At 35.4% G+C, this 20,830-nt stretch overlaps 1 protein-coding gene across 1 annotated transcript in view; it reads left to right on the top strand.

The window, feature by feature from the left end:
- Nucleotides 1-20,830, top strand: part of LOC149085493 (putative E3 ubiquitin-protein ligase HECTD2) — a 35,898-nt gene that overhangs the window by 12,211 nt on the left and 2,857 nt on the right. Inside the window, exons 4-18 of the mRNA XM_089233957.1 lie at nucleotides 4,200-4,289; nucleotides 4,438-4,502; nucleotides 4,685-4,730; nucleotides 5,000-5,109; nucleotides 7,431-7,582; nucleotides 7,868-7,991; nucleotides 8,159-8,255; nucleotides 8,482-8,589; nucleotides 8,709-8,841; nucleotides 8,945-9,033; nucleotides 9,721-9,882; nucleotides 10,415-10,489; nucleotides 14,259-14,346; nucleotides 16,368-16,474; nucleotides 16,625-16,740. Coding sequence (XP_089090083.1) covers nucleotides 4,200-4,289; nucleotides 4,438-4,502; nucleotides 4,685-4,730; nucleotides 5,000-5,109; nucleotides 7,431-7,582; nucleotides 7,868-7,991; nucleotides 8,159-8,255; nucleotides 8,482-8,589; nucleotides 8,709-8,841; nucleotides 8,945-9,033; nucleotides 9,721-9,882; nucleotides 10,415-10,489; nucleotides 14,259-14,346; nucleotides 16,368-16,474; nucleotides 16,625-16,740 — 1,562 coding nt within the window. The remainder of the gene's footprint in view (nucleotides 1-4,199; nucleotides 4,290-4,437; nucleotides 4,503-4,684; nucleotides 4,731-4,999; nucleotides 5,110-7,430; nucleotides 7,583-7,867; nucleotides 7,992-8,158; nucleotides 8,256-8,481; nucleotides 8,590-8,708; nucleotides 8,842-8,944; nucleotides 9,034-9,720; nucleotides 9,883-10,414; nucleotides 10,490-14,258; nucleotides 14,347-16,367; nucleotides 16,475-16,624; nucleotides 16,741-20,830) is intronic.

Raw genomic sequence — 20,830 nt, 5'->3', positions numbered from 1 at the left:
TTCATAAATTCCGAAATTGTTGCATTCATAAATTCCGAAATTGTTGCATTCACAAATTCCGAAATTGTTGCATTCACAAATTCCGAAATTGTTGCATTCACAAATTCCGAAATTGTTGCATTCACAAATTCCGAAATTGTTGCATTCATAAATTCCGAAATGGAATTGCTTTAATAAATTCTAAATTTTGATCAATACTGAAATTATTTCCTTCATTAACTTTGAATTTTTTACTCTTCCAAATTTTTATGTGGAACTATTTATTTCATTGATTTCCAATTATTTCTTTCATTAGTTCTGAATTCTTATCAATTCTGAATTTCAATAATTTTAGGATTACTTCTTTCATTGCGTATTTCGGAATTTTCATGAATGCTGAAGTTATTTATACATATATATTTCGTGTGTGAATTTTTTTCTTAATTTTATTTCTCCGATTCTGAACTTCTAAATTTTCATCAGTTCTCGAATGATTTCTTTAATTAATTTAAAATTTTCTTCAGTTCTGAATTTTCATGGATTCAAAATCTTCAATTTGTCGGATTTCTGTATAGGTAGTTTTCAGCATTCCTGCATATTCTGTAATATTTTATGCCTTTTTTGGATGGGAATCTCCCTGCACAAAATATGTGAAATCGGGCTCAAGGAAACGCCCCCGAAATTGTTCAGAAACTCTGGCGCATCTACTATTTTCTCACCAGGCCCCAGTTCTAGTAAGGATGGTCCTGAAACTAAATTGCTATAAACTCTTTTTTTTTATGGGCATTCTACCATCTGAGCCACCACGCTCGCCGTTTATGACTGAAAGTTAAGAGAAAACGAATGAACGTCTTTTTTCTTTGACATGAACTTTAACCTAGGGTTGCCAACCGTCCTCTTTTAGGAGGACATGTCTTCTTTTTTGATGTCATTTCAAGCGTTCTCCTACGTTTCGGAAAATTTGTCCTTTTGTCCTCCTTTTCAGGTTTCCAGAATTATTTTTCTTTTTTCTCTGAGAAAATTTTTTTTTCTTCACTTTAAAACATTTTTCTTCATTGATATTAGATCCCCATGCGCATTCATCAACAGTCGTTGAAATTCCCAGAATTTCTTCTGTTTTTACTTTTCTTAGCGGTTTTGTTTTAGTATTGGGAAAAATTATTGTCGTGGGGGGGCCCCCGTTTTATAAGTCGGAATAGTGGCGCCATCTATTGTAAAACTTATGATAAGTGACATCATTAACGTTCCTCGCAGACGTTCTTTTTCAGTATTCGAATCTCGTAACCCTACTTCTGGTAACCCTATCTGACAACCCCGAACACGTAATTATTTCAGAAAAATGCACCAAAAAATGGAAAACACAATTTTGCTTAATTTTTATTCATTAAATCAATAAAAAGATTAGAAAATAGTTGTTTTGTAAAAAAAATTAAATTGAAAAAATAATTTTAATTTAAATATATTTAAGGTAATTTTTAGATAGTTAGAACCTTTCTCTAAAAGACTGTCATATAACAAATCCACTTTCTGTCATATATATTTTTTATTAAATTTATTATTATTATTGTTATTTATTTATTTATTTATTTATTTATTTTTTAGGGCGAAAGTAGGCCGTAAGTTAAGGTAACTTTATCCAATTGTTCCACATCAAATATTCCTATTTTAAAATACTGAAACATGCTTGAAGTAATGGAACTCACTGGATTTGAAAAAAAAATAAGTACTCTCACATATCAATACAAAAAAAAACACTTCATTTATTCTTAGTTTACACCGCTACCTCTTTGTCAAATAAATATATACATTTACAAATCAATAAAGAAAAGAGACTAAGCAACATCAGTCTCATCAGAAGTCTTACACAGGTACGGTACCTAAGTATAATCTTTGTATAATTCTTTTATAAGTTCAAAAGAGCAACTTCAATTTTCGGCTGTACAATATTCACAGAAAAAAAGTTCTCTTTTCAATAATTCGAAGTCGTGATTACTTGTGCTATGTTAGACCATTTGTAGAAAAAGGTGTCTTGTGTTGGCCACTTCCAAGGTTTTTTGTAGGCCCCATGCAATCCACAATAGTGCCAGTTTCTGCTACACTCATAACCAGTCCTGGAAAATATTTTTCCTTCCAAAAAAAAAAAAGTAACTACTATATATATATATATATATATATTTCCTTCTTCCAAACTGTCCTTTAGAGATTGGGGGTTTCCACAGTTTTTGGCAGAGTTGATTCCAATGGTTCATGTTTCTCAATAGACTTGTTAGTTTTACCCACTATCAGTTCCCGGTGTTGGCTCAAGCATTTTCCACTACTTTGGCTCACCTTTCTTTTTGACGAAGTAACCCGTTTTCTGGAGTTAACAAACGTTGTAAGCGGGAAAACACTTCAAACGAGAAATCACGATAAGTATTGGCAAGAGCTGCGAGACCATGGAAATAAGTCGCCAACTGAGAGGGAAAACTTTCTAAGTTGGAACGTTATAAATGGGATCCACTGTATTTTTCTTTAACCCTTTGTGGTCCTGTGTCGAGGTGGAATCGCATTAAAAAACGGTGCTTCATAGTCACAACGGCCCCTTACGATTACAGGAAGTCCCCCCCCCCCCCCAGGTGTGAGTTTTTGTGCTTTTTGAATGGTTACAAGTTTCGCTAACTGTAACGGGCTTGCTGTAAAATACGAACTATAAAGTACCAACGAAACCAACTACACATAAAGTACCAAAAAAAAGTAAAAAAACTCGCCATCGTGCTGTCCGTAGACAGTGCGCTGGAGATGAAAGGAATGGGGTGATGTTCTCATGAGTCATGATTTTGTATACAATCAGGGTAATAGACAGCATATAATGAGGTTCTAGTAAAAACAAATTCTTCATTTCACACATGACTAGATTCTTTTATTAAGGAATGATAGATTTAGAATTGGTAGACCAATGGTGAAGGTCAATCTCTCTCTCTCCCCATCAATTCATCAATTTCCACATTATCCTGATCCTGTATATTGATGATTCCTAAACTTCCATGCGTCAAGTACCTCGTGAAAATACTAAAGAGGTTTGCGTACCACTAGAAAAGTGCGAGATATTTTCTTCCTCCCCAGACTTTTTCTAGGATGCTCAAGGCCGGATCTAGAATCCTGCGAACTACGCGGCCGCAGAAGGCGCTAGTCAACTGAAGGGAGACGATTTTTCCATAGGACAACTGAAAGAAAGGGGTGATTTTTTATCACCAAAATATTATTTGCTTACACTTGAAAAATGTCCAGAACCAGCCCTCTAGAAAAGCGTACTGAGTGTGCGTCCTCCTCGAAAGGCGTTCGAAGCTTCCGCATCACTTGTAAAGCACTACCACATCGTTTTTCCCGTCATTGCTGCTGATTTCTCGAGTACCCCTGACCAGGGCTGCAACTGAGGTGGAGCAGGCGAGTCTGATTCCCCGGGCGCTGAACCAAAAGGGGCGCCGAATTCATCCTTTAACTGCTTCTTCTACATCGCAAGGGGCACCAAAATGCCGGTTTGCCCCGGGTAACAAAGTATCTAGTTGCGGCCCTGCCCCTGACTATCACGTATCCTCTATCCCAGTGGTACGCCTAAACATTAATAGAGTGTGATTCCGATTACCTGGATGATAATCGGCGATTACATGATCAACTTGCAATAATCTCCTCGAATAAATTTTTTTCTCTACCTCGACCGTCCGCAACTTCGTCCTATCAACATTGAGCATTGACTTCGATGTATGAAAGTGTAAAGTATACAGTGTAATCTATATATACACTTATAGGCGCCGGAACTTAAGGGCTGAGGCCATTTGAGACTCATAAATATTGTGAGGGAGCTCAGCTCCCCCTCCCCAAATAATAAATGGATATACAATGCAGTGGTGCACAATGCACCTTCGCTCTCCTGCGTACGCGCTTGAGTCCCGTAATACGGGACGACCAGCAACTTTCAGCCTCTCCAATGTTTTCTTCATGTCGACGCCTCTGCGTACATTATGAGGTAGCTGAATAAATAGATCATTATGGTTGTATGAACTGACAGTATTTTTCCGTTATTTGCTGAAATACTTCCAAGAATCAAAGTCTTAATTACATTGTCTCAATTTGTTTTTGTTTTTTTTTTTTGGTTTTTTTTTTGTATTTTCTGAAATAATAGTAATTTTTGAAAACATTAGTACTAATTAATAGTTGTATTTTGTTGGGAATTTTTTTTTCAGCTATATCCAGATACAGATGGGGCAAAAGCAGATGATCCAGAACTGAGAATGGATCTTTTAAATGAAACGTATGATGTTCTGAATGAAATGGTAAATAGCTAATAGAATCAATTTTTTTTACATTTTAAAATTGCTAACATGGCTAACTTTTTCGTCGAAACCATTGACTCAATCAAAATTATCGAATCGATAAAAACTATATGATCTGAACTGATTTTTGCATCTTTTCTCGTTACAGCCGACGTACGTGAGCAAAGCCGCTTTGAAAGCGACTATAGGAGCTTTGTTAGCAACTAATGTTAGGTATGTCTAAGATAATCTGCTTGTTTTATGTTTGTGCAATTTTTAAAATATATATTTTCTCTGATTTAATATATAGTAAAATTCGAAATAAATCTAAATAATTTCTTAATCAATAAAAAAGAAGTGTTTTCTTTCATAAATTCTAGTAACTTTTGACTGTTTTTAAATTTTTTTAAACACAGATTAAAAGTGAAAGATGAAACAAGGGCCTTATTTGCTTTGCTTCATGTAAGTCATTTAAGTTTGTTTCTCGACACATTGTGTGATAGAAAATATTATTCAATTACCAGTTATATTCATTATAATATAATGAATTTTTTTTTCTTCTAGCATCAATGCGTAAAGTTTCTATCATGCGTTTAGAATCCTTTTTTTTGTACAAATATTATGTATAATAATTGTTTTATAATGGTACTTTGTATAATGTATGTTTTTTCCATCAACCAACTGTTTTTGATATGCATTCATAAATTTTAGACATATTTTCAAATTTACAGAATCCCTTATTCAGCAGCCAATCATCTTATACCGTGTTTGCTCACTTATTACGAAGACTGGTGGGACTGAGTAGCGGTGATCATCAACTACTCATAAATTGGTTTGCAAAGTAAGATTACTTATTTTCTTTCTTTTTGAAATCAAATAATTCTACGCCATCAATTAAACTGACGCGATACACAGAATTTTAAACTCACCTTGTAGTGCACAAAAAAGATTTATATCCCCAATAACACGCCACATCCGATTCCACAGGTCTGTATCTATGTATATAAACTCTGTTTTGTTTTCTGAAAGCACAAAGCTGAACCGTAATGTAAAGTCGTCTGTATCAGCATTTTAAATTTTTATATTTAATTACTCTCAAATATAAAGAATAAATTACTGATAAATTTCGAAAGAATTTACTGATCAGTGATAAGCTAAAAATCTTAAGAATCAATAAATCAACACACACGTATCGTAATACTTACGTCCAAGTAAAAATCTTACGTAATACAGAATTTTTGAGGGGCTTAGAAAATCCTCATCACTTCATTAAGAAATTCCCACCGCTTCATAGCTTCCTGAAGAATGCTGTAGACAGCTCAGAACTGGGGAACTTTTTAATTATAAACACTCTGTACATAAAAACTAATAAGGTTACTTCAATGACTGTAGGAAGCTGAAAATCATAACGATATCACAGCGGCATCCCTATTAGATGTTTAAAACATTTGGCAGTGGATTGGACTTCCGCTATTGAAGCTAATTTTAATGGCTTTCATTACAAGTGTAAAATTTGTGAGGCATTGTCTCAGTGCTTTCCTGTGTTCACTGCCCACGTTTGGACAATGAATAAATTATTCATAATCAAAAGCAAAGAAAAAGTCGCATCACCACAACTCTCGTCGTCTTATATTAAAAGTTATCTATCGCATAAACTTTTTGACACGAAAATTGAATGTATTCGGCCAAAGATTCAGAAACAGCTGATTCGCTAATGATATCGCGCTAATATCAGACTTGAATTACCTATATAGTTTTGGCGTAACAGAAAGTAGTATATTCCAAGTTAAGTTACTTATATTTCGATCGACTTGATGCAGGCAGGCAAACGAATATCTCTGTCATTAAGAAGGATTGCCAACTAATTTTTGCCATTAATTTCGTGATTGCAACGTTATCCAAAACTTTTTTTTGTATATATATATATATATGTATGTATATAGTACTAAGCCGAGATTACTCTATAAAATTTTTATAGAAGTTCTTGAATATAAAATTTGAAAAATGCAACCAATAACCTTATCGGTTGCATTCGAGCAAATGCAATCGATAAGCTTTTATTGGTTGCATTTGTAAAGTTTATAAAAGAATTTTTCTAAAATTTTTATAGTTTAATGCCAGCCTTATTTACATATATGGGAAAGATGGGTAGGAAGCTGGAATCATTCATGGATTTTTGATTATAAAAACCAAACTTGAAGAGATAAAGTTTCGAAAATTTTATAAAACATATGTTACCAAACAAAAAAAATTGTATAAGGATGAACTCTAGTAAAAGTTATTTTATAAAACTTGAAAAATACAACAAATCTATCATCGTATCTTTTGCATTCGCTCGAATTTAACTGATAAGCTTATTGGTTGAATTTTTAGTGTAATCCCGGCCTAAAAATGAAAGCAGTAGCTTTATTAAACAAACGAGTTTTAATTTTCTTTAAAACATAAGTGAAGAGTAAGTACCCAAAGATTCAACAGTAGTTCCAAACGAATGTCTATGTACCTTCGCACCTGGAGCATTCCTCATGTCATCACTCCATACGTAATTCCCACTAAACCCAATCTTCATCGTAGGATTGTTCACAGTCTGGTCAGATGGACATCTCCTTGCATAGTCAAACTCGTTGAGAGAATCCGTTTTTCGATAGAGTTTTGAAAGTCTTGTTCCGATGATGCAGGGTTTTTCGATGCAATCATCCTTTTTCATCTTTTTATGGGCTGGATCAGTCTTCGCTACTCTACTTACAGATTAAACTTCATTTTAAATGACTTTTAACTACTCGAGTATTGTTTTTGTAAATCGTTCATAGATAGCAACTCCTAAGATACAGTTTAATTCCAACATCACATTGTTCGGTAGAGTATGTTCTTCCTAATAACTTGAACCTTGAAAGCTTTCATCAATCTTCTATCCAGGAAAAAAATTAAGATTTCATCGCAGAAAAATTACAAAATCAAATTTTACCCAATAAATTGGAGATATCAAGAATGTTATCAGTAGTGATAGTTTCTTGAGACAGTTCGAAACACACCTGTTAATTTGGTCAGTCACTTTTCCTTACACTGTTGCCAACAACAGAATAAATGCACACGTAGTCTTACACATATTTCTCTAAATGATGCTTATTGACCATCGTTAAATATATGTATTTCTTGCTATAACAGGAGTGAACCAGAGAGACTACGTCAACTCGTAAAAAGGATACTTCAGTTCATTACGATCCGAGAGTTCCCTCCAGCCAACGGACATAAACTCCCTTCAATCAGTAAAAGCAGATGGTGGATACCATGTGCTACTAGAATTCTTGCTTTGATAAGTGAGTATAGAAAGAAACGATGTGTGTCATTCTCCGCTATTCAAAGTACGAAAGATTTGATACCGAGTGGAGATGAAGTTTGAAAAAAAAATTACATACCTTCCCCCCCCCCCCCCCGAGGTTGATGGTCCGATCGTCCGATTCCCCGTAGAAGCATGTGAATTTTATTTTCGATCTTCATCTCTACTTATTAACCAGTCTTTTGTATTTTCATCTTTTTATCAAACATATATTTCAAAAAACTATGAATAAGATACGGGGCTATTTGCCACTGTTTCATTTCAGACACTGCAAACAGCAGGAGTAATCCTAACCTCATCCCTTATACTGAATTCTACAACAGTGCCTTGGACCACATAAACCTCATGGCTGAATATTATCGGTGGCAAAATCCTAGTAAACACCACAAGTAATATCCAATATATCGATTTATTCATTCTCACTCCATTATAAAACTACATCGTAATTTTTTCAACTTCCCACGAATAAATCTCGCTGATTTTTTAGCTAGAAAATTTGCATATTTCTTATTTTTACATTATCCGCTTTTAAAAAAAAAGTTTTTGTCATTCATAGATTTTCCTACTGCCAATATCCTTTCATATTAAGTATAGTAGCAAAGAAAACAATTTTACAAAGAGATTCCGAACAACAGATGATTCTTAACGCACGGGTAAGTGTGCTGGTGATTAAATTGTTGAATGTTATCTAAAATATACCTATTGTGTGTGCTGCCGTTATTTAAAAACAAAATATTTCATTTACATTAGAATAATTTAACAAAATATTTCATTTACATTAGAATAATTTAACAAAATATTTCATTTACATTAGAATAATTTAACAAAATATTTCATTTACATTAGAATAATTTAACAAAATATCTTCATTACTTTTAGAGAAGTCTAATGAGTAGAGCTTTGCATCAACAAGCTCCTGATATCGATGTGTTTTTCCTCAATCTGAATGTAAGGCGATCTCATTTGGTGTCGGATTCACTTAACGAGGTACAGCAATGATTTCAAATAAAATTTTACGGGAGTTTTTCTAAAAATATTTTTTTTCAAAAAAAAAAATGCAAAAGAAATTTCATGTTTTTCAATGCGTTGTAATTTTTACAATTTAGATAGCCAGAAAACAATCGGATTTGAAGAAAAAACTGAAGGTTACCTTTGTAGGAGAGCCAGGGCTAGATATGGGTGGTCTCACCAAAGAATGGTTCCTACTTCTTATAAAACAAATATTCGATCCTGATTACGGTAAATTATAAAAATTAAGTGGCAAAAATATTTTTTTTGTGTGTCTAAGCAATTTCTCTCTCCCTATGCTGTGTATTTCTTATTTACTGCTATCTGCTTTCAGGCATGTTCGTTTATCACAACAAATCTCGATGTTACTGGTTTAGTACATCTCAGTCAGGAAATCTCAGAGAATATAATCTTATAGGAGTGGTATCCTTTTGAGACCGTTATTTTTTATAGGTTGTATCATGCATGAAATATTAAAGTTTTCAAGCATTGGTAATGAAAATTGCATTTGTATTACATGTGTACCATTTTGTAAACATTGTAAATGAACTAAAGTTACTGTTCTAAATTTTCTCATGCGTTCAAAACATGAAGTTCTCATACTTTATATATACAAAAAAAAAACACCAACTCTGGCCATATCGCTACATTGCAATTTACTGCTATTGATGAGTTGGGTTGAAAATGAAGACGCCATCTATCGGTGGTCGCTTCAAGCTCGCTCGGGAAAAATATTTTACCTATATTCTTCCCCGGGTTTGAACCTAGGACCGTGCCGGAAACTTTCACGGTGGTAGACAAACATTTTACCACCACGCCATTCCGACGGTTAAAAGAGATGCCGACAGAGCGGTATTCCTAGGTGGTCACCCTCCCAAGTACTAACCACGCCAGATGCTGCTTAACTTCGGTGATCGGACGAGAACCGTCACAGCACTTTATAACTTATTTTGAAAATATAATAAATAAAACTTATAATTATAAAAATAAGTCTTAGTACTCTAACTTATTTTTAATTGTTTAGCAAATCTTAAATTTCTTTGAATTTCTCTTTTTTTATTCAAATATCATTGTTATTTTTGTCGCTTAGTCCTTAACAATTTGCTTCAGCTTATGGGTCTCGCAGTATACAATTCCATAATTCTGGATCTTCATTTTCCCACTGCTTGCTACAAAAAGTTGCTCAGTCCTCCAGTCGTGCCTCAAAATTTACAGCACACTAATGTAGGTGTGTGGAAATTCGGAATTGATGACTTTGCAGAAGTCATGCCTGTAAGCCACGCTTTACGTAGCAAATATTACAGAAGAGTACATATATTATAAATAGAGTGTTCAAAAATATGGGCCAAACTTCAAGATATGGCATATAACACACCGAGACAATTACTTTTTGTCAAGGACTGTATGGTTGGAAATGAAGCTCAAATTCGGTAACGGTGCAGCATGCGTGAATAGTGTTAGTGAAAGGGGTGCTTTTTTGCCATCCCTAGGTTTTATTTCCGACCTCGAAGAAAAATGGTCGTCTTTGTGGGTTCCACTGCCACTTGAAATTTGGCCTATCTTTCTTGAAATATCCCTATATGTAGTTGCATAAAAATATTATTTTTCGCATTTTTAGTTCTAATTCGAAGATTGCTATTTCAGATTCTGTATAGGCGATATGAAGACGTTACATGAATTCTTTGATATCACACACAATGACCAAAACACATGACAAAGATGTACATATTTTTTTAAATTCCATGGTATTAACTACTTGGTTCAGCGAATAACAATAAATAAATGTCTATTCATTTTTTCGCAGGATGTTGCAATTGGACTTCGAGAATTGCTTTCTTATGAAGGCAATGTAGAAGAAGACTTTTGTATGACATTTCAGGTGATTTTTTTAAATATTTTCCATTAGTAGCTCGAATTGTAGTGAAATCATCGCTGATATCTGTAATGAAAAAATGTATAGAAAGTGCGGGGATTATGGAATAAGTCGGGTGATATGGAATTATGGGTTTTCTCAGCTTTCGGGTATGGCTGCTAGGTGGAAGTGGAATAATGATAAATTACTTTAAAATGTCCCATGATGCTTCAAAGTCGCTCGGTTGTGCCGCTGTGGGGGTTGAGTGGTCATAGTGACGGACTCGCATCACGAGGACTCAGGTTCCAACCCCATCGGTGCCACAGTGGCGGTCGGCTGAAGTTGGTTTTCTGTGGTTTCCAAATTCGAGGCGTGAATGCGAGGTGATCTCCCTGTTAAAAAGTATCTTCACAGAGAGAAATAGGCCAACAACGGTAAAATATTCAATCATACTTCACTCACAATTCGGAATATAGATGGCAGCACTGAAAAATCTGACAAAACGCTAGATACGCACTCAGATTGTTACGTACCCACACTTTTTCCCCGACTCTGCCACGAAGCTGGGCTGGAAGAAATATCGCGGATGTGATAAGTCCGGTGGCAGAGTCTTCGCATTCATTCAGTCACTCGGTTGTCACCATCATCACGGCTGCTGTAGGAAAAGACTTGTTTTTATACTTCTCCAGAAATTTACTCAGGCAACTTTTAAAAAGTGTTCATTAATTACTGTATTAAGAGAATGCCTAATAATTTGAAACTAAGCACAATATACGTTAAAGAGTTGCATTTTATGTCTTGCTCATTTTTCATTTTCTCCGGAAAGATGGAACGCTATTTTTTCAAAGATGGTGTGTCGGGTTATATGGAATACTATGAGTACCATCTGAGCAGCACCTCCTAGAGACAGAAGGCCTCTGCAGTGTTTGCCATAAACGTCATTCAGACTACCTAGCAAGTTTTCCACATTTTGAAACACACAGCATCCTATTTCGTTTCTTCTTATTTTGGCGTAGAATCTTCCTGATTGGCTCCCAAATACCGCATAGAAATTGGATGTGGGGCATAGAAATCGCCAATTCTGAGCTCGATCATTTCTTTTCCTCACAACGATGATACTGGCACGAATAGAGAATTTTTTTCCCTGAATATTCTGAGGGAAAATGGACTACTTACTGACGTCACAAGCAGACTGCAGAGGCCTTCTATCTCTAGGAGGTGCTGATCTGAGTTGAGTAGAGTTCGAATATTTCTTCAAAACGGAAATTTTTGAAGATAGAAGAGAAGAGGTATGATAATCATGTGTGTCCTGTTCTCTGTGGAACCACCTTGACTGTTCTGTTGAAAAGAATGATTGCATTTGTAATTTTTGCAAATAAACTGGAACAGGGGATTCTTAACCTATGACGTAGGTGTCCCGCAGGCAGACTTGATAATTCAATTCTATTTGGAAAATTATTCAATTGTCGTAATTGATATTATAGTAATATCCATATGGATTCACAAATAAAAATTGTACCTTCATACTTAGGTTCATTATACCTCATGAAGGAAAATGCGGGAAATTGCGATCCTAAATACATGGGATATTACTATTTTGCATCGCAAAAATGCAATTTACGACAAATTTGCTAATTACTGCAAAAAGAGATGAAGGATGGAGGAAAAAAAAGGTTGTTGAAAATCGCAGTAAACAAATGAATGTGATCTTTCTTTTAGGGCAGGAATCTTCAACCCGTTGCTCGCGAGCACTTGATAAACGTTCCAATTCAACGCCTACTACAAATTGCATTCAAGGATTGAAATCAATCCTGATTTCATGTATTCATATGTCAAACTTTTCGTAAGGGTGCTTTTCTTTTGATGATAGGTATAGGCAGTGCTCGCGACTGGAAAAAGGTTGAAGAATTCTGTTTTAGGGACATCAAGTATTTGGCACATTTCTTTCAGCTCACTGTCTCCATATTGTTGTAACAATTAGTCTGACTGAGGGAACATGACGGTATCTAGTTTTTGAAGCATGCGAATACATCTTCATTTTTCCGAGCTATATTCTCCAAAAAATATTTTCTCTACTTTTTCCACCTTCTTTCAAACCGAGCACAACTCCAGGCCTATCGCCATAGACAATTTACTACCAAGTGAGTTGGGAAGTGTGTGTACCTAATAGTCTGAGAGCGCATATACTGTTGTGTCTTATTTCTCAGTGCTGCCATCTATATTTCAGAAGTGAAGTGTAATGATTGAATATTTGTACCCTTTGTAGGCCTGTTGTGAAACTTTTCAACGAGGAGATCGGTTCGCATTCTCGCCTCGAAGTTGAGAACCACAGAAAACCAACTTCAGCCGACCACCACTGTGGCAACGGTGGGGTTCGAACCCGGTCCTCAGGGTCCTATGGGGACAGAGCGGGGGTCATGGTCGGTTTTGGGTCCTCGCGATGCGAGTCCGTCACTATGACCACTCAACCACCACAGCGGCTATGTTTTCCCACTGCCAAGTAGCGTAACCCCTGGAATAATTCCTTCTCACAATTTGATTTTTTTTTTCCTTCTAGCGTGACACTCTAGAAAATTGGTGGTGACTAGAGTGAAAAATCTCAGTCTCCACTGAGAGTGTCTCCACATGTCTAGTCGCCACGTGGCGAGTGACGACCATTTAATTTTCACCTTTATTGTTCAGTGACTTGTTTGCGCTCCTAGTAGCTTCCAGTGGACGACCGGCGTTTGTCGATGATACCCTACCGTTGTGGGTCAAGGCACGGAAGGGGAGTGTTGCAATAGAAATTTTGAAAATTCACTTTTCGTATTGGAAAATTATTTAGCTGTAGTTTTCGTCTATCCGATACTGATGTTGGAAAGTATTTGGAAACACAGTTGACGCCATTTATTGGCATCATGAATGTTGTTATCACTTTCTGCAAACAACGGAACGGACCAGTATCATAATGTGGGAAAAAATTCAAAAAAAGTTATTAGGTTTTCGGATAATGTTATCAATTTTTTTTCCTGTCGAAAGTTTTTTTGCGCATTCTGAAGCTAAGGTTGAAACTAAACTTTTTTTCCCCCTGTTAGTTATTGTTATCTAGTTGCAAGATTATATAGGAAGCTAAAAGGTGTTCTCTCCCCTCTCCCTCGTTGACAAACATTTCCGCACTTAATGTCGTAATCGGTCCGTAATATTCGCTCTGATCCATGTAGGCCTACGCGTGGAGCTGTTTTTGCAATGACCTTCCTATAGCTAAGGCAAATTTATGACAAAAAATTATTTTTTTCAGTTCTTGATCCGTTTCTTTGAGTTGATCAGATTCAAATTTCTTTTCCGGAGAGACTTTCTCGAGGATATCGGACAGTTCCATTCTCTAAAGCCCTCACAATGGTTGAATGAAAAAATTCAGGATTTTAGCTCAAAGGGGAAAAAAAGAAGTCCCGTTTTAGAATAAAGTAAAAAACTATAGAACGATGGAACATTTTGCAACCAATAATATGGGAAAGAGGACGAGACAGAGTGTCCCGTTTTACCGATACCCGTTTACCATATGCCTGGTTCTACTAAACAGGATGTATGATCACCGTACTTTCAAACGGGATTTTTTTCCGATATAGTTATCCTTCGGTTATTGTTATCAGAAATCGTGCGTGATTACGAAAAAGTGGTGTAGACTGTAACAAAAACAAAGAAAATTTCTTTAATTTATTAAAATCGCAAATGAAATTTTATAATCGATAAAGCATTTTTTTTTTAATTAATGCATAGTACTTATATAACTTACTAATTTCGATACTTTGATTTATAGGTTTCTGTAGAAGAGTTTGGGGCAATAAAAACTCATATTTTGAAACCTGATGGTGAAAATTTGCCTGTTACAAATCAGAACAGACAAGGTATTAGAACTTAAATATACAATTCCGTTTTTATTAAGACCAGGGGCGTGGGAAGTGTTTCGAACCTGTGGGTGCTCGTCTTGAGTTCCATATAGGAAATTTCGATTTCTGAATCAATTCTGTGGGTGCTCGGACCTGTTTTACAAATTTTCGTGGGTGCTCCAGCACCCACAGCACCCCCGGCTCCGACGCCACTGATTAAGACTACATGTATTCAAAAAATTAAGTTATTTGCCACTGACAAACTTATGGAATATGGGTCCAAATATATTTTGGCTCTTCACCTAAATTTATCAATCAAGATAATGTTATCAATTTTTTTTCCTGTCGAAAGTTTTTATGCGCATTCTGAAGCTAAGGTTGAAACTAAACTTATTTTTTTCCCTGTTAGTTATTGTTATCAGGTTGCACCTGATAACACAACTAACAGGGCACACACCCTTGAGAATCTAGTTAATTCATCAATCTCATTAAATCGAAGACTACTGTTTCTTAATTAATATATGAGGTGGTTAAAGTCAGAATGGTGTTCGTCACATTTTCAAGAATTCCGACTTGAGTAATGAAATGCAATCAAGAAGTGCTAAACTATTGAAAGAAAAACTCAATCAAGTTTTATGTTCAATATTTCGCCACAAGATTGTGAAATCATAAAATTTTTAACATGGCAATGCAAACTACAGTGGAACCTCGTTTAAACGACGTCCAAGAGGCCGAATCAAAACGTCGTATAAATGTGTACGTCAAATAACTGAAACTATTTGAAAATAGTGACTTCTTCCCCCCCCCCCCGTCACAGACATACAAAATATTATAAAATTCAATGTGTTTATATAATTGCATCTCCAATTTTCTCTCTCTCTCTGTTATAAAAAAAATTATTTCAATCATACTTGAGGGGGAAACAAAAATAAATCGCATTTCAAATCACTCTTGAAGAAATGAAATTTAGCAGAGCATTACTTTTGGAACACGACATTGTTTAAAAAATTGCAATAAAATCTTCTGGACTAGGGAAAATTTCCCATCTTAGACTGATTTTTTTGGCAGTGGATGATTTTGCAACCAACAGCTTCGTCTTTGATTTTTTTCCTCTGCTTGTCACAATCGTTATCAAAGTTAACACTAAAATATTCAACTGTTTTGTAAGATCAACTTTCGCCATTAATTTAAAATTATTGTCGAATTCTTCCAAAATTTCCATGTTTTGTTTTTTTAGAGAAAGAGCTTTTCGTTTTCTCGACATTACGAACGGCGAATTTGACACAGCCAGCAAGCAAAGCATCACAACGTAAGAAAATTCTACAGAAAATGATCGAAAGAACTTACTTTAGGCCTATGTGTACCTTATGTCTCTTATCGGCTGACTTGTACCCTCCAAATGCTTACAATGTGTGTGAACATTTTTACCCTCTGGGGATAATGCTAAAAACATTGAGAAAAAAAAAATCTGAAATGGCCGTCTAAACAATTAAATCCCCTTTTCTTTGGAGCTCGCCACTTCTGCGTATTCTCAGAAAAACCGGCAATAAACAAATCACTTGAGTGTCCACTATAAACGGCCATCAGCCAGCTTACTGGATATTTTCGTATACGTCAGTAATCACCCTAGAATTTATGGCTTTTGCGGTGACAATATGCTAGAACTGTTACAGATACGCGTTTTCACTGCTTACAAAAATTGTGGGCATTTGATGGATATAAATGATGTTTTCTCAAAGGATTTGGAGTTCGAGTAGAAGTGAAAACGTCGAATAATTGAGCTGTTACGTCAAATAAATGAATTATTTTAACATTAAAATGCATAGGAACCAATTACGACTAAAACCAAACGGCGTATGAGCGTGTAACTGAGTGACGTATAAACGAGGTTCCACGGTATTACAAAAATTCTAGAGAACCTTCTTTTCGTCAAAATGAGGATTAATCGACTTACACTCACTGAATTTTTACCCGTTCATATGTACAGTACTTACAATCGCAACTAGCTCTTATGAAACATCTGGTTTTTCTCATTTCAGAATATGTCCATTTGTATATAGAACTCATTTTAAACAAAGCGATCTACCAACCTTTCAAAGCCTTCTACCTTGGTTTCCACAGTGTCTGTGCCTCTAATGCATTGATCGTAAGAAAATTCGTTTTTATCGGTCTTGCTTACCATTACCAGTCTACCATTTCGTTCTACATTCGCAGAATAAAATAATTTGTGCTGCTTTTTTTTCCGCTTAAGATAACGTGGTAGCAAAATTTACTTGAATAAGATGAGATTTTTCAGATGTTGCGACCAGAAGAAGTTGAAATGCTCGTATGCGGTTGTCCAACACTTGATATGGAAGAATTACGGAAAGTGACCGTATACGATGGCTTTCACGAAGAAGAACCTATAATCAAGTAGGTAATCGTATACAAGGTGTCCTGTAAGTCCTAATTCAGCCTCTCTCAACCGTTTGTCATAGAGGTATGGTACTAATTTAAAAAATGCTCAAAATGTGTTCAGAAATGAATCTGTGAAAATAGTGTTTCATAAAATAAAATAAAATCTATATTTTTATACGGTCCCCTCTGTCCTCTAACTTCCAATCGGAAGTTGTTTCCCTGACTTTCCCGAGGCCAACAAAAAATTCCACGTTCGTAAGTGCAATGTTCTCTGAGATATTTGAATTCGAAAATCGGAAAAAATATTTTTCGGAAAGAACTGCATACTAATGGACAACTTTTTTTCCCTCATTTATGCTGTTCTTTTTTTTCCTATTTCTATTCCAACTTTTTCCTATTTTTGAATTCAAATACTGTATTTCAGCAAATACAGAAATTAGAAACATGGAATATTTTTGTCGGCGTCGAGAAAGACAGGGCAACAATTTTCTAATTGGAAGCTAGAGGACAAGGATACCGTATAAAAATTCAGATTTCTTATTTTATGACACACTGTATTTTCACTCTCTAAACTGGTACAGAGTGAGTTTTAACACATTTTGAGCATTTTTTAAATCAGACGTTACCTCTCTATTACGAACGATTGCTGTGATGAAAGTCATATCAAAACTTATAGGACACCTTGTATATATAACTTTCATTTTCTTTTATATAATTATACTGTGTATGGTATTTTCTGATGTACCTAATAATTTGATAGCTAAAGAGGATAGCTTAAAAGGACTGAGTCACCTGCAGCCTAGGCGTATACAATATTAAGTATCCTTCACTATTTGGTGAATATACTTGGAAAACATTGTCGCTAATCTGTAATCTATACGTTCATCCGAATTCTCTCAAGATGGAAACCCATAAAATCAATGCTAAACCACTATAGATAATATAGAAAACAACTTTATCATTTGTATATTAGTCATGAAATAATAGTGATCTGGCTCTTACGTAGTGATTTCGATACTCATTTCGCAATTTCTTCCAACAAAATCAGCATATTGATCATGTCCCGTCGCCGTAATAAAAAGCGATCATTCGTGGTCTCTGTGATTTGATTTAAAAGTCAATTTTTTATTTATGTGATCCCATTACCACAGAGAAAAATGTCATTTGTTTCGGTCCCTCTGGATGAAAATTTAGCATTAACAAGATATATAGGGTACATAGGTAACAGGACGCATGACATTTTGCTTGCGAATCGTTGTGATCGTAGAGTCATACTTTCAATTAGAAAAAGTATCCAAATAACGTATAGTACTCATATATTGCATTCATGTTCGAAGGAGTTGAATAGTTATTAAAATAAAAGAAATAACTTTTATACGGATACCCTGTACCCAAAAATCTAATAAAAAAGTTGTTGCCTTCTGATTGGAACAAAAAAAATCCTACGTTTCTAACGAGGAAAGCGTCGGAAGGTGTCATCCTCAAAAAATTATGAAAAAATTAAAGTATATTCATATCACCCAAAAACACATAAAAACAAAAAAATTAGCGGCGGAGTTCAATTATTAAAGCCGCAAAAAATTATTAAAAATTACAAGAGTTGGCTACTTATCGCCACTTGAGCTTCTTGGCGATATCTATGAAGAACTTTTCTTTTCAGCTTTTTCCCTCGTAGAAACTCTCTAGTAACAGTAGAACCTTGGTTATACGACGTTCAAGAGGCCGAGCCAAAACGTCCTATTATTTAATGTGTGTCTTTTAAACTGAGAAACCAAGAATATGACTTCTTTCCCCCCCCCCGCGCCACACACACAGGCTTCTTATAAAAAAAATATTTCAATAACACTTTTGAGGGAAAAATAATTAAATCGCTCATTTCAAATCACTTGAAAAAATACAATTTAGTGGAACATTACTTTTGAGGTACGACATCGGGTAAAAAATTTGCAACAAAATCTTCTCGACTCATTTTTTTGGCAGTAGATGATTTGCAACCAATAGCTTGGTCTTTGATTTTGTTTTTCTGCTTTATATTCGTTTTCAAAGTTGCCACAGGGATATTCAACTGTTTTGCAATATCGACTCTCACCATAAATTTAAAATTCTTGTTGAATTCTTCCAAAATTTCCAGTTATTTTTTTTAAGAAAGCACTTTTCGTTTTGTTGACATTATGAACGGTGGATTTGACACAGCCAGCAAGCAACGAAAGAAAATTCTTCAGGAAACGATCGAAAGAACTTATTGTGAATGTGTACAGTATGTGACTCTTATCGGCAGACGTGTACCCTGCAAATGCTTACAATGTGTGGACATTCTTACCGTTTGAGGATAACGCTGAAAACATTGGGAGAAGAAAAATTCTCAAAGGACATGTGGCCGTCAAAACAATTGAAACTCGTTTCTTTCGGACTCACCGCATCTGCGTATTCTCAGAAACAAGCAATAAACAAATCACTTAAGAGTCCACTCTAAATGACCCTCAGCTAGCTCACTGGCTATTTTCGTGCATGTCAGCAATCATCGTAAAATTTATGGCTATTGCAGTGACAATATGCAAGAACTGTTGCAGCAACACGTTTTCACTGCATACAAAAATTGTGCGCGTTCGATGGACTTTTGTTCAAAACATTCGGTGTGCGAGTCGAAGTGAAAACGTCGAGTAATTGAGGTTTTGCGGCGAATAAATTAATTATTTTAACATTAAAATGTATAGGAGCATATTTGCGACGGAAGCCAAACGCCGTATAAACGTGGAAGTCGTATAACCGTATACCGAGCGACGTAAAAACGAGGTTCCACTCTGTATATTTCTCTCTTTTTTTCTCTATCTGTACAGTACACCTGTACTTAATCATATGTTGTTTGAATAAAGTCACTCTAAGACTTGAGGGTTGTGGGATTTCGGGATTTTTAATTTCATTCTTGGCCTGTATTGCCGTTCAAAATACTAATATTTACTTTTTTATGAGTGACCCATAATAATTCCGCAGGATATTTTGATATGTTTGAGCATATTTAAATGAGTAGAATTAATGGTAATTTTTTCGAAACTTTTTGAGGATGACACCTTCCGACCTTTTCCTTGTAAGTGCAATATTCACTGAGATATTCGAATTCAAAAAACGGAGAAGAGTTAGGGAAAACAGCGTTAAAAGCGGGTAAAACGGTTTATCCGTATTTAACACTGTTTTTTTCCCAAACTGCCCTCTGGTTTTTGAATTTACATATCTCAGTGAATATAGTGCACTTATCTTAGTGCACTTAGAAACGTGGAATTTTTTTTCTCATCAGGAGAGACAGGGTAGAGAGTTTCTAATTGGGTTTTTGACACAGGGTGTGCATATAAAAATTTAACATTTTTATTTTAATAACTATACATCCCCTTGTAACATGAATGACATATCTGAGTACTACACGTTATTTGGATACTTTTTCTAATTAGAACTATGCCTCTAGGATGAACGGTCCACCAGTAAAATACCATACGACCTGTTACCTATGCACCCTGTAGAAAAGTGTTCTCCAAAGTCGGCAATATTGCCCCCTGGTGGGCGATAGAATGGTCAAGGGAATGGTCATCAATAGAAGCCACTGACTTAACATAGGAACCTATGGGTTCACATGAGTTGGGGGGGGGCGATGAAAGAAAAAAAATTCTGATGAAGGGGGCGATGGAAGAAAAAGTTTGGGAAACTATGCTGTACAATTTCATCTGGGGTAAGGCCAGTGATGGTAACTCGTGGGAAATTTCCCATATTCGTGGGAAAAATTGGCCAAAATTGGTCCATATGGGAAATTTCTTGGCGTTTGTGGGAAATTTTGAAATTTGGTCAAACAAAAGAATTTCTGTTGAAAAAAAATATATAAATGCCAAACAATGCTTTTCTAGTATAAAATAATTGACTACATATTTCCACCGATAGATGGCAGCAAAAACTTCGGAATGTGTGGGAAAAATTTAGTCAAAAGGGAAATTTTTGAGGGAAATTTTGCTTGACGAGGTTACCATCACTGGGTAAGGCACAACCTGTGCATGTGTCAGCCAAAACTCTCGTTAGCTTTAATTGTGCTATGTTAGAGCTATCGCAGATTATGCAATAATAC

The sequence above is a fragment of the Pholcus phalangioides genome, unplaced genomic scaffold, assembly GCF_987345545.1.
Source record: "Pholcus phalangioides strain wild (caught in Gottingen) unplaced genomic scaffold, Ppha-v1.0 ptg000007l_1, whole genome shotgun sequence".
Lineage (NCBI taxonomy): Eukaryota > Metazoa > Arthropoda > Arachnida > Araneae > Pholcidae > Pholcus > Pholcus phalangioides.
The sequence above is the reverse complement of the archived record's forward strand: the minus strand, read 5'-3'. Positions and strand labels throughout refer to the sequence as shown.